This window comes from Rana temporaria, chromosome 3 (assembly GCF_905171775.1).
Source record: "Rana temporaria chromosome 3, aRanTem1.1, whole genome shotgun sequence".
Taxonomy (NCBI): Eukaryota; Metazoa; Chordata; class Amphibia; order Anura; family Ranidae; genus Rana; species Rana temporaria.
In genome coordinates, this window is record NC_053491.1 from 43,759,871 (window position 1) to 43,773,200 (window position 13,330).

At 47.0% G+C, this 13,330-nt stretch overlaps 1 protein-coding gene across 3 annotated transcripts in view; it reads left to right on the forward strand.

Moving 5' to 3' along the window:
- Positions 1–13,330, forward strand: part of TTLL6 (tubulin tyrosine ligase like 6) — an 81,562-nt gene that overhangs the window by 61,317 nt on the left and 6,915 nt on the right. For 2 of the 3 annotated variants that reach the window (XM_040342467.1, XM_040342466.1), the window contains exon 14: positions 3,975–4,311. In XM_040342467.1, coding sequence (XP_040198401.1) covers positions 3,975–4,311 — 337 coding nt within the window. Of the gene's footprint in view, positions 1–3,974; positions 4,312–13,330 lie in introns of those variants that run through there. The other variant, XM_040342468.1, reaches the window with a different exon arrangement.

The following is a 13,330-nucleotide window of genomic DNA, read 5'->3' on the forward strand; positions in this document are numbered from 1 at the left end:
GATTTAACATAAAAAAGTCAAAAGATGGCTTTTATTTTAATAGTGTGGTGAGCTCTGGTAGACATACACTATATTATCAAAAGTATTGGTACACCTGCCATTACACGCATATGAACTTAAATGGCATCCCAGTCTAAGGCTTGATTCACACCTATGCATGTTGCTTTTGAGCGTTTTTGCTGCTTTTTTACTGCGATTTGCGTTTTTTTTTTTTTTTTAAGCCAGTAATTTTTATTTTTTTACATTTCCTTTAACAACCAGCTATAAACAGGTTGAAAAAAAAAACGCAAATCGCGGCAAAATCCGTTTTGGATGCAGGTCCATTGAATTCTATTGCATGCAAAACGCTGCTTTTTGCTGGAAAAAAAGTCCCTGACCCTTTCCAAAAACATAGAGGCACAAAAAAGCATTGATGTGAACATGTTCCTTAGGAAACCATGTTAAAAAATTTCCTTGCATTTCTGCAAAATGCATCAAAAAAAGCATTAGTGTGAATGGAGCCTTAGTCCGTAGGGTTCAATATTAAGTTGGCCCACCCTTTGCAGCTATAACAGCTTAAAGGGGTTGTAAAGCTTCCCGTTTTTTCACCTTAATGCATCCTATGGCTATCAATTATGGCAAGTCATCCAGGTCGTGAAGCTACAAAGCAGCCCCAGACCATCGCATTACCACCACCATGTTTGACTGTTGGTATGATGTTCTTTTTATGAAATGTTGTTTTAGTTTTACGCCAGATGTTTTACACTTTCCAAAAAGTTCAAATTTTGTCTCATCGGTCTACAGCAGTGGTCATCAACCCTGTCCCCAGGGCCCAATAACAGGCCAGGTTTTATGTATTACCTTGGGGAGATGCAGACTAGAATACTGAAATACCCAAATAAGTTATATCGTTCGACTCCCATTTGAAAGGAAAGTTCTGTTGGCATAGGGAAACCGTCGACTTGTTGAAGTTAATTTGTAGGTTGGAGAGCTGGTTGAAAAGTGTAAAATCCTTAAGGAGATTGGGTATGGTGTTAATCGGGTCTGTAAGGAACAGAAAAATGTCGTCTGCGTAAGCAGCTATTTTGCAATGTTTATGTTTATTGGTAGCCCCTTTAATGCACGAGTTGTCTCGTAGCCTACGAAGGAAGAGTTCTAACGTGAGGACGAAAATGATGGGGGGAGAGCGGGAAGCCCTGTCGGGTACCATTAGCTACGGAGAAGGCGCTCGACCGCCGGCCATTCACCCTGAATCTAGCAGTAGTAGAATACTGAAATCACTGCTATGCTCTACAGAACATTTGCCCCAAAGTCTTCATAATCAAGCAGTTTTTTGGCAAATGTGGCCTTCAACTTGGAACTTTCCCATAGATGCCATTTTTTGCCCAGTCTTTCTTATTGTTGAATCATGAACACTGACCTGAGGCAAGTGAGGCCTGCAGTTCTTTAGATATTGTTCTGGGTTCTTTTATGACCTCCTGGATGAGTCGTTGTCCTGCTCTTGGAGTAATCTTGCTAGGCCGGCCACTCCACCAATGTTTCAAGTTTTCTCCATTTGTGGATAATAGATCCCATCGAGGTTCGCTGCAGTCCCAAAACCTTGGAAATCACTTTGTAACCCTTTCTTAAAAATGTTATTTTGTATTTACTTGGGTTATCTTTGTGTAATATTAAAGTTTTGATGATCTGACTCGTTTAAAGCGGTGGTTCCCCCTTAAAACAAATGTCTAACAATACATTTGGAAGACTGCTTACACTGCGGGTAGGCTGGCTTTTTTTTTTTTTCGTACATACCTCGATCATATCGCCGTTTCATCCCTCGACTTCCGGGTATGAGTCTTGTGGCGGTGGGCGTTCCTAGTTGATTGACTTTCCGAAAGAAGCCGAACGTTGTTGCGCAGGCGCCGTATAGAGCCGACTATACGGCGCCTGCGCAATGACGTTCGGCTTCTGTCGGAAAGTCGTGACGCGCAGTATGCGCCGGTCGGAGGAACGTCAATCAACTAGGTCCAGCAAGACTCATACCCGGAAGCCGAGGGATGAAACGGCGATATGCGATATGATCGAGGTATGTACGAAAAAAAAAAAAAGCCAGCCTACCCGCAGTGTAAGCAGTCTTCCGAATGTATTGTTAGAAATTTGTTTTAGGGGGAACCACCCCTTTAAGTGTGACAAATATGCAAAAAAATCAGGAAGGGGGCATTTTTACAGCACTGTACATTAGCCAAACTGTCAGAACTGGAGCCTGTCAATTTTTGGATTATTTTTCTGGGGTAGGATTTGGGAGAGGAGGAAAGGGGGGGTGAAAAAAGGGGTGGCTAGGACACATGAATTACTATGGCAGGGTTAAGCGAGGGGTGTGTATTTTGAAGAACGTAATGGCCTTAAAAATAGGGTGGGCTCGGGGCGCAGAGCACTGCGTCATAATCCATCCCTGTTGTGTGAAGGTAGCGAATAAATTTCCGCTATTTTCACACTAACGTTTCTCTCTGCCAATCAGGAGAGAGGTCAGTGAGACCTGTCTCCTGATTGGCCAAAGCGTCAGACGATCCTATTGGATGACTAGCTTTGGACAAACAGGAAGAAGACACGCGGCTGCGGGAGTAGCAGACTCCAATGGCGCTGCCTGCATTCCATCTCGGTAGAGGGGGAGAGGACACCGCAGCATGCCAGCCCTAGATCACGAAGGTGCCACGACGAGTAACATCTGGTAGAATAAGAAGATAAAAAATGAAATCCTCCTAAAAAATTAGTCTGTTTTCTCCTCACATTTCAATGTCTTGAGTCGCACAGAATCTCAAGACAATGGAAATTGCATTGCTTTCAATGATGACTGTTCACATCAATACAGCTCAGCAGACCATAATTTTGGAAAAGGGTCCTGTCCTACTTTGGTGCAATTCCAGCACAATTCTAGCCTCATGGGGGCAGATTCAGGTACCGCTGCGCACTCCTTACGGAGGCGCAGCGTCCCGTTTTTGCCCTGCGCCCCCGCGAATTATTTGCGCTACGCTTCATTCACGAAGCAGTAGCCACGTAATTTGCGTGGGCGCTCCTAAAAAATGCCCGGCGTTAGGGCGCGTAATTTAAATGATCCCGTAGGGGGCGTGGATCATTTAAATTAGGCGCGTTTCCGCGCCGAGCGTAGTGCGCATGCTCCGTCGGGAAACTTTCCCGACGTGCATTGCGGCGAATGACGTCGCAAGGACGTAATTTGCTTCAAAGTGAACGTGAATGACGTCCAGCGCCATTCACGATTCACTTACGCAAACAACGTAAAATGTAAACTTCGCGACGCGGGAATGACGGGTATACTTAGCATTGGCTGCCCCTGCTATTAGCAGGAGCAGCCTTACGCGAAACTCGACGTACGCAAACGACGTAAACTGCGTACGCAGGGCTCGCGTAGGGTTGTGAATCGGCGTTAGTATGCAATTTGCATACTATACGCTGACCACAACGGGAACGCCCCCTAGCGGCCAACGTAAGAATGCAGCCTACGATATGACTGGCATAAAAGCCTTATGCTAGTCATATCTTAGGCTGCCGTCGGCGTAAAGAGGTTCCTGAATCAGGAGCATTCGAAACGCCGGCGCAAGTAAGCAATTGCGCTGCGTAACTATGGTTACGCAGACGTAATTGCTTTTTGAATCTGGGCCACGGAATATGCAAACGACACATCCAAGTAGAAATTCAAGTTTCATCACATAAACACATTGCAAGTTGGATCAAAATCTGATTGCAGTAGTGTGAACCAAGCCTAAATGTCGATTACAACGATTATCTGCTATGGACAAACCTTTTTTTTTCCTATAGCTGTAGAATAATTTCCATTAGATCCCTTCTTTTATTATTATTATTATTTCTACAACTAAATCAACTTGCCATGTGTTTTGTTCAGTGGTTTTAACATCTGGACAACTATTTCTTAGACGTTGCGTATGCAATAGTTGATAATAGTTTTAATACAATCTGTAAACTTTTATTTCTTGCAGACTCAAGGCCTGATAATGTGTCAGGATACAGAAGGAAACATGTCCTATGTCCCAGTTTCCTGCCTGGGAGGTGCAATGACAGAGACTCGGGCGAATGCCACATCCAACCATATTAATTTCGGGCCTCCAGTACATCTTTCAAGTTTTCTTGGTATAGGGGCACCACCTCCAACACATTATGCATCAAGGAGATATGCACAGCCAAAAACTTTAACCTGGAATGGGTTTCAATCAATACGAGCAACAGCGACTGTTAATGAACTTAACTCTTTTGCCAAGCCATTGAAAAGTGGAGGCCATAATAGACTAACAAGTGCCAAAGCCAAGATAGAGCAAAGTAAGTATGACCAAGCCTAAATACATGTCATTCATCGTAATAAATACATATCTTAATTTAAAGCACTAAAAGTGGTTCTAAAAAGGCAGAAGTTTTTTTTTTTACCTTAATGCATTTTCTGCATTAAAGTAAAAAATCTTCTGCGAGCAGCTTACACCAGCTACCACCGTATACTTACCTGATGCGGGTTGGCCTCTGAGCGGTGTGTACCCTTTGTGATCTTTCTATGGCTGACTATTATTATTATTATTATTATTACTACTAATTACTACTACTACTACTACAGGTACTTATATAGCGCCTTCAATTTACGCAGCACTTTTTACATATACATTGTACATTCACATTGGTCCCTACCCTCAAGGAGCTTACCACCTAAGGTCCCTGTAACGGTCACCACCGTTTACGACCTTCCATCCCAGTCACGACAGCTTATCTGACACACAGACAAATCAGCAGGCCTCCCATTTCCCAGAATAACGAGACTTGCTCCGTGTTCTTTGGTTTCAAATGAAGACAATTTTAATGGTTTCTTCTCAGTCTTATATACAGTACAACCATGTGACAGTATTCAAAGGGACAATGAGATCTCCACCCCCCTAATCACACACTAAGGCTAATTACTTAAACATTCTAGACAGGTCAGCACCGGCCTATAATTATCATGTCTAATCACTGCACATTCCTTAATTAACAGCATAACAAACAAACCCATCACACACTGAGCTCCCTAGGCAGACGTTTCGTCTCCGCATGCACCTATTTACACCTCTGAGCATCAATAGGTTTTAGACAGTGTTATCACACAATTAAAGGCCTTTCAAAAGCTAGCCTTATTTAACATATTAACAGTCTTCACAGAGAGATGAGTCACTATTGACTGGTTGGGGTCACAATTAACCAACATCTTGCAGTGTCTCAAAATCCTGCAATACGAACTATCAGTGATGTCCCATCTCATGTAATACATGAATTATGATTCACTTGCCACCCCATGCCCAAAGGGCACAGAGTATCCTCCATCCTCACAAAGTCTTTGGGTGTCACGGGTCATTCCGTTACAGTCCCTAACTCAAATTCATATACTAGGGTCCATTTTAGACAGAAGCCAATTAAAGCGGAGTTCCACCTAAAAATTGAACTTCCGCTTAATCCACTCCTTGCCCCCTTACATGCCACATTTGGCATGTAATTTTTTTGGGTGGGGGAGTGGGGGCTTCAGGAGGAGTGGGACTTCCTGTCCCACTTCCTCCTTCTGCCGAGGGGCTGGTAAGGCGAATAGCTTAATCGCCTTATTGCAGCCCCTCCCTGTCCAATTGGACGGCGCCGCTCGCGCATGCGCAGTGGGTGCCTGGCCATGAAGCCGAAAGCTGTCACTGCCGGGTGCCCACACTAGGAATGAAGACGTGTCGCTGGAACCGTGGAGCAGGTAAGTGTCTGTTTATTAAAAGCCAGCAGCTACACTTTTTGCAGCTGCTGACTTTTAGTAAACTTAAAAAAAGGCTGGAACACCCCTTTAACCTACCAGCATGTCTTTGGAGTTATTTACCTGGATCCTGTGAGTTTTCAACCAGAGAATGTTGGGGCCACCCACTAAATAAATTTCATCCAGGTCATCAGGAGCGGTCTGAAATTTGAACAGTGTACGGCCAGCTAAAGTTTTCTTTCCTTTGAGCTTGAGCTCAAACTACAGGTACCCCATTGCTTTGGTTTACTGTGCTGGGATTCATCTTTGGTGAATACTTGCATGGAGAGATTGAGATCTGCAGGACGATCATGAGGACAGTATTATTGCAATGGTGGTGCTAATCGGGTAATTATAGTAAGCATGACTCTTCAAATCATTAAGGTTTCGAGGCTGACGTTTGGTAACTCAAACCTTCAACTCCCTCCACATATTTTCTATGGGATTAAGGTCTGGAGACTGGCTAGGCCACTCCAGGACCATAATGTGCTTCCTCCTGAGCCACTCCATTGTTGCCTTGGCCATATGTTTTAAGTTATTGTCATCTTGGAATACCCATCCACCGCCCATTTTCAATGCCCTGGCTGAGGGATGGAGGTTCTCACCCAAGATTTGACAGTAAATGGCCCCGTCTACTTCCCTGCAGTGAAGTTGTCCTGTCCCCTTAGCAGAAAAACACCCCAAAGCATAATGTTTAAACCTCCATGTTTGACAGTGGGGATGGTGTTCTTGGGGTCATGGGCAGCATTCCCCCTCCTCCGAACACAGCAAGTTGAGTTGATGCCAACAAGCTCAAAATTTGGTCTTATCTGACCACAACACTTTCACCCAGTTCTCCTCTGAATCATTCAGATGATCATTAGCAAACTCCAGACGGACCTGTACATGTGCTTTCTTGCAACATTTCAGTCCTTCACGGCGTAGTGTGTTACCAATTGTTTTCTTGGTGACTATGGTTCCAGCTGCTTTGACAAGATTCTCCTGTGTAGTTCTGGGCTGATTCCTCACCGTTCTCATGATCATTGAAACTCCACTGAGAGAGATTGACAGTGATTTTGTGTTTCTTCAATTTGCGAATAATCACACCAACTGTTGTCATCCTCTAACTAAGCTGCTTTGTGATGGTCTTGTAGCCCATTCCAGTCTTGTGTAGGTCTACAATCTTGTCCCCGACATCCTTGGACAGCTCTTTGGTCTTGGCCATGGTGGAGAGATTTGAATCTCATTGATTGATTGCTTCTGTGGACAGATGTCTTCTATACAGGTAACAAGCTGAGATTAGGAGCACTCCCTTTAAAGTGGTTGTAAACCCTTTACAACCACTTAAACCACTTAAATCTACAGGTAAGCCTAGATTAAGGCTTATCTGTAGGTGCTTGAAATATCTCCTAAACCTCTACGGTTTAGGAGATATTTACTATAATCACGGGCGCCGCTGTCTACGGTGCCGTAGACAGCGGCGCAGGCGCATTGTAGTGTGCCGTTCCTCATTGAGGCCGTGCCATCACTGCCGGCTCCCGCGCACATGCGCAGGAGTGACATCATCGCGGCTCCGGCCAATCAGAGCGACGGAGCCACGATACATGGAAGTAACCCCTGGGCAAGATGTCAGCTGCCCGGGGTTTGGAAGAGGATGGCTGCGGGGGCTTTGATCGGAGGTAAGTATTACAAAATGAGCTAGCATGCTGTGCATACTAGCTCATTATGCCTTTGTCTTGCAGGTGGTGTTTGTTTGTTTTTTTCCTGGGTTTACTTCCTCTTTAAAGTGGTTGTTCCATTACAAAAAAAAATAAAAAATAAAAGTCAGCAGCTACTAACACTGTAGCTGCTGACTTTTAATAAGGACACTTACCTGTCCTAGCCGCCAGCGATGTCGGCCCCCGCCGAGGCCGATCCTCGATCCTGGCAGCTCCAAGCACCGCCATCCACAGTAAGGGAAACAGGCAGTGAAGCCGTACGGCTTCACTGCACGTTTCCTCCTGCACATGCGCAAGCAGCGCGGCGCTTTGTCAATGGGCCGCCTGCTTTCAGGGACACACACAATTCACAGAATGCAGCGCGCCCCATTCACAAGAAGACACCCAGTGTAGGAGGAGGAAGAGAATCCACCGCGGAGGATGAAGAGGCAGATTTGGCACTTCCGCATAGCAACAGCTATTTAGGGTGAGTAAATTTTTTTCTTTATCGTACATCACGGGACACAGAGAAGCATAGTAATTACTATGTGGGTTATAGAGAGTACCTTCAGGTGTGGACACTGGCACGCCCTTAAGGCAAGAAGTTCCCTCCCCTATATAACCCCTCCCATACCGGGAGTGCCTCAGTTTTTTGCCAGTGTCTAAGGTGTTGGTCACGAGTGAACATGTGCTCCAAGGAGCTCCACTGGAGGGATCCATATTGGATGTAAAAAGCCTCCATGAAATCCGGAACCGTCCAAAGTGCTTCTGAGCCAAAGTGGACGGTACCCGGGCCCCGGTTAAGAAGAACGGGGTTTGGCCTGTAATGCTTCTCTTTGAGAGCTGGATCCTGGTTATTCAGTACTTTGGTCAATTTCCTAATACCAAAAGTTTACTGACAGGGTGCGATATGGGTCCAGGGGTGTGGTGTTCCTGTCCATGGACCCCGGTCCCTGAAGGTCTATAGACGCTGCTCTCCGTGATGGGTGAAGATTGGACTGTCTGTTAGGCAGAGTCCTGCAGCGTTGGATCAGGTAAGTGAAGGTGCTTCAGGACTTGGTCCTAGGAGTAACCTTCCTTTATTTGAGCCATTATGTTTGCCTAAAGCTAACTGTCTGTGCTTCTCCTATATGGTCCTGTGTGTTGTGGGGAGGAGGGGTATCTCTAGTCAGGTAGTTAGCCCCTCCTGTGCAGGTTAAAAGCAGAAAAAAATTGTCCAAAATGTTTGGCTTCACTTGGCTTACCTGGTTCTCACATGGAGCTGTGGTGTTCCATCCTCATGCATGAGCGCGTAGCGTCATGCGCGCGCGACATTGATGTGTCTTAGGCGCACGCGCGCGCACAAATGAATTTTTTGTACGCTGCTTCGATGCGCACGAATGTGCGCGGCGTGCTCCGTGAGATGCGTGTGACGACATGTGCGTGCGGCTACGTGTGCGCGCGTAGCCTCGTGGTGCACGCCTAACAGCGGCGCGCGCGCGCATGCGCGCAGGGGGTCTATCTCAGCTGTTCTCTATGAGACTTGAGATTACAGGACAGAGCAGGTCAGGTGATACACCTAGTCCTTATATGCTCCAGTCCACCTAACTGGTTCTGGCTGACGGTGGACACAGAGATCTTGTGCACATACTTCAGTATTTAGTACTGGTGGTGGACAGTGACATTTGCTTAATTTTTATTTATTTATTTATTAAAATTCTTAAAAGTACAAAAAAGTACAAAACGCAGTCAGTTACCCGTAGGCCTCGATGCGCCGAGAACAACAATACAGCAACAACCAAAAAAACACACACAGGCAGCGGAACAGATCAAATTTAAAATAGTAGCAGATCAAAGAACTATAAAAACCTATGTAATTCCATAGGCTAGACTGAAAAGCTCAGTTTTTAAAAGCTTCCTGAACTTAAAAAGATCATTCTCAAGCCTTAATTTTAGAGGCAGGGAGTTCCAAAACTGTGCTCCCTGGACCGCACTCGTCCTCCCTCCGCATTTTTTCTTACGAAATTTAGGAATCACCAAAGTTTCCAAATTAGCCGACCTTAAGGTACGGTTGGGCACATACTTGGTGAATTTTTCCTGCAGGTACACTGGCCCCTTGCCATGGGTAGCCCTGTGCACCATGCATCCAGTCTTAAACAGAACCCGTTCCTTCACGGGTAGCCAATGCAGGGCTCTCAGCGATGGCGTGATGTGGTCACGACGACCAACACCCGTGAGTAGCCTCGCAGCGGCATTCTGAATAAGCTGTAATTTGTGCATGATGTTATTAGGTAAACCCAGGTACAAAGCATTACAATAATCTAATCTTAAGGCGCATAGTGGGCTCTGCACCTTGCCAACCATCAAATAGCAGCGTCAGTGCTGGTCTATAGGTTCGCAAGTAGTTGCAACTATTGTGAGTACCTCAGCTTTATCATGGCTAAAGGCTCAGGGACTAGAAGCAAAAAAGCAAAGGGATCGCCATCTGGCTCAGAGGATCTCGGGCATGCTCCTACGGCTGCTTCCTCTCCTGAAAAATTGAAGGAGGCCCAGGGTGAACCATCAGGGCTGTCAGATGCCTGTTCTGCCCTTGTCCCACTTGCTCCAGTTTTTGTGACACAGGAGGCTCTGGCCTCAGCTATGGGGGGTCTGGAGCAGAGATTAGCGACCTTGATTGCATCCTCTCTCTCAAGGGAAAAACGCACAAGGTCCCCCTCTCCCTCTGAGGAGTCCCTCGATTTGGGGCATGCATCCTCAGAAGAGGTTGATTTACCCTCTGGAGATCTGGCAGAAGGTCAGCTGGAAGTAGTGGACTCTGAGGATTCCACTTTGGGAGAACCCTTTTCGGCGTCGCAATCCGAAAAATTGTTGGTCCAGTCCCTCACTGAGATGGTCCGTTCGGCCTTCAAGTTGCCACTTTCAGAGCCAGCTTCAAGTGCAGTCTCATCTTTAGGCTCCTTAAAAGCTCCTCAAGCTAATTATTCCTTCCCGGTTCACCCCCTGCTGGAAGGGCTTATCTACAAGGATTGGGAACATCCAGATAGATATTTTCTTCCTCCTAAGAAGTTTTCGGTTTTATACCCCATGGAGGAACAATTCACTAAAAAATGGGGCATCCCCAAGGTTGACGCAGCTGTGTCCTGCGTAAACAAATCTTTGACCTGTCCAGTAGACAATGTTCTGGTATTCAAAGATCCGACAGACAAGAGATTAGAGACTTTATTAAAAACCTCTTTTGCTTCGGCGAGAGGAATAACCCAGCCTGCAATTGCGGCTATTGGGATTTGCCAGGCCTTGAAGGACCAGTTTAAAGGGGTCTTAAAGGAATTGCCGGCACAACAGGCCCAGAATTTGGCTGAGTTTCCCAGAGCATTATGTTTTGCCATAGATGCTATTAAGGACTCCATTCAGCAGTCCTCACGTCTCACTCTCTCGCTAGTTCATATGCGCAGGTTACTCTGGCTGAAGAACTGGTCTGCTGAAGCCCCGTGTAAAAAATTACTGGCGGGGTTTCCCTTTCATGGAGAGCGTTTGTTTGGGGAAGATCTGGATGCTTACATTCAGAAAATTTCCAGTGGCAAAAGTACACTGTTGCCAGTAAAGAAAAGGTTTAGGGGTCCCCCCTCCTTTAAGCGATCCTCCTCTCCTATCCCTAGTACTTCCGGTACCAGGCAGTTCCGACGGCCTCCTGGACGATTCAATGCAGGTGGGAAGCCGCAGGGCCAGCCTCAGGCTTCCAAAAAGCCTTGGAACCGTAAGCCACAGGCCAAGCCAGCAACTAAGTCAGCATTATGAAGCTTCTCCCCCACTCAGCCGGGTGGGGGGAAGGCTTCAGCTGTTTGCGGAGGCTTGGCTAGACAGGATCCAAGACAGGTGGGTCCTCTCTACGGTCTCCGGGGGCTACAAGCTGGAGTTGAGCGAATTTCCTCCGCCGCGCTTCTTAACCTCGAGCGTCCCAAAGGACCTCGGCAAAAGAAGGTCCTTAGCATTGGCCTTAGATCATCTGTTATCCCAAGGGGTAATCAGAGAGCTGCCAGTGGAAGAACAAGGTTTGGGGTTTTATTCCAATCTCTTCACCGTCCCCAAACCAAACGGGGATGTAAGACCCATCCTGGACCTCAAGGCCTTAAACAAGTTCCTAAGGGTCCAATCATTCCGGATGGAATCGATCAGGTCAGTGGTGGCCTCCCTGCAAGGAGGGGAACTACTAGCGTCCATCGATATAAAGGACGCATACTTGCACGTTCCTATCCTTCTCGACCATCAGAAGCTGCTTCGCTTCGCGGTAAATCAGCGCCACTTCCAGTTCGTGGCCTTACCTTTTGGTCTGGCCACCGCTCCTCGTGTTTTCACGAAAGTATTGGCTCCACTGTTAGCCTATCTAAGGTCTCAAGGCATATCCATAGTAGCCTATCTAGACGACCTATTGGTAGTAGACCGGTCAGTGGCCGATCTAAACTCAGCGGTACACAGAACCGTAAAATTTCTGGAATCCATGGGTTGGGTTCTCAACCTGGACAAGTCAGCCTTAATGCCTGTGCAAAGGCTCGAATATTTGGGTCTACTCATAGACACAAAGCTAAAAAGGGTCCTACTGCCCCAAAGGAAGTTCGAGGCTTTAAGAGAACTAGTTCAACTAGTCAAAGCAAAGCGTCAGCCTCCCATTCGCCTCTGTATGAGGTTACTGGGAAAGATGGTAGCCTCGTTCGAGGCCGTCCCATTTGCGCAGTTCCACTCAAGGGAGCTTCAACATGCCATTCTGTCCGCTTGGAACAAAAAGGTTCAAGCCTTGGATCTCCCTATGTCTCTCTCCCGGTCAGTCCGGCAGAGCCTTTGTTGGTGGCTGGTTCCCCGGAACCTGCTAAAGGGGAAGTCCTTTGTTCCCGTGACATGGCAGATTGTGACCACGGACGCCAGTCTGCTAGGCTGGGGTGCAGTCCTGGGAGGTTTGTCTCTCCAGGGGAAATGGTCAGCCTCCGAGAGGTCTCTACCCATAAATCTGCTGGAAATTCGAGCAGTCTATCTAGCCCTGTCAGCTTGGTCAGACAGGTTGAAGGGTCTTCCGGTCAGGATTCAATCAGACAATGTCACTGCCGTGGCATACATAAATCACCAGGGGGGCACAAGAAGTCGTGCAGCCCAAAGAGAGGTGAATCGAATCCTGACCTGGGCAGAGAAATATGTCCCATGCATTTCTGCAGTGTTCATTCCGGGAATAGACAATTGGCGAGCAGACTACCTAAGCCGCCAACAGGTGCTTCCAGGGGAATGGACTCTTCACCCCGACATCTTCCAGAGCATTTGTCAGAGGTGGGGAACACCAGATGTCGATCTCTTTGCATCAAGGTTCAATGCAAGGGTGGGCAACTTTCTGTCCCGGACAAGGGATCCACTTGCTTACGGCACGGATGCACTGGTGTTCCCATGGGACCAGTTCTCCCTAATGTATGCGTTTCCTCCGCTGCAATTATTACCCCGTCTTCTTCGCAGGGTAAAGTCGGAAGGAAGACCAGTGATTCTGGTGGCTCCAGCGTGGCCCAGAAGGGCCTGGTTCGCGGACATTGTAAGGATGTACGTGGGGCAACCGTGGTCCCTTCCGCTTCGGCCAGACCTATTGTCCCAGGGGCCAATATTCCATCCTTCCTTACCGTCTCTCAATTTGACGGTTTGGCTATTGAGTCCCATATCTTAAAGAAAAGGGGTCTCTCTAATGCGGTGGCATCTACTTTGATTAATGCCAGAAAACCGGCATCCAGACTTATCTATTACCGAGTTTGGAAATCTTATGTGGCCTGGTGCGAGACCAGGGGTTGGCATCCCCGGAGGTATCTCATTGGCAGAATTCTGGAGTTTCTGCAGTTAGGGGCAGACATGAAGTTGGCCCTAAGCACCATTAAGG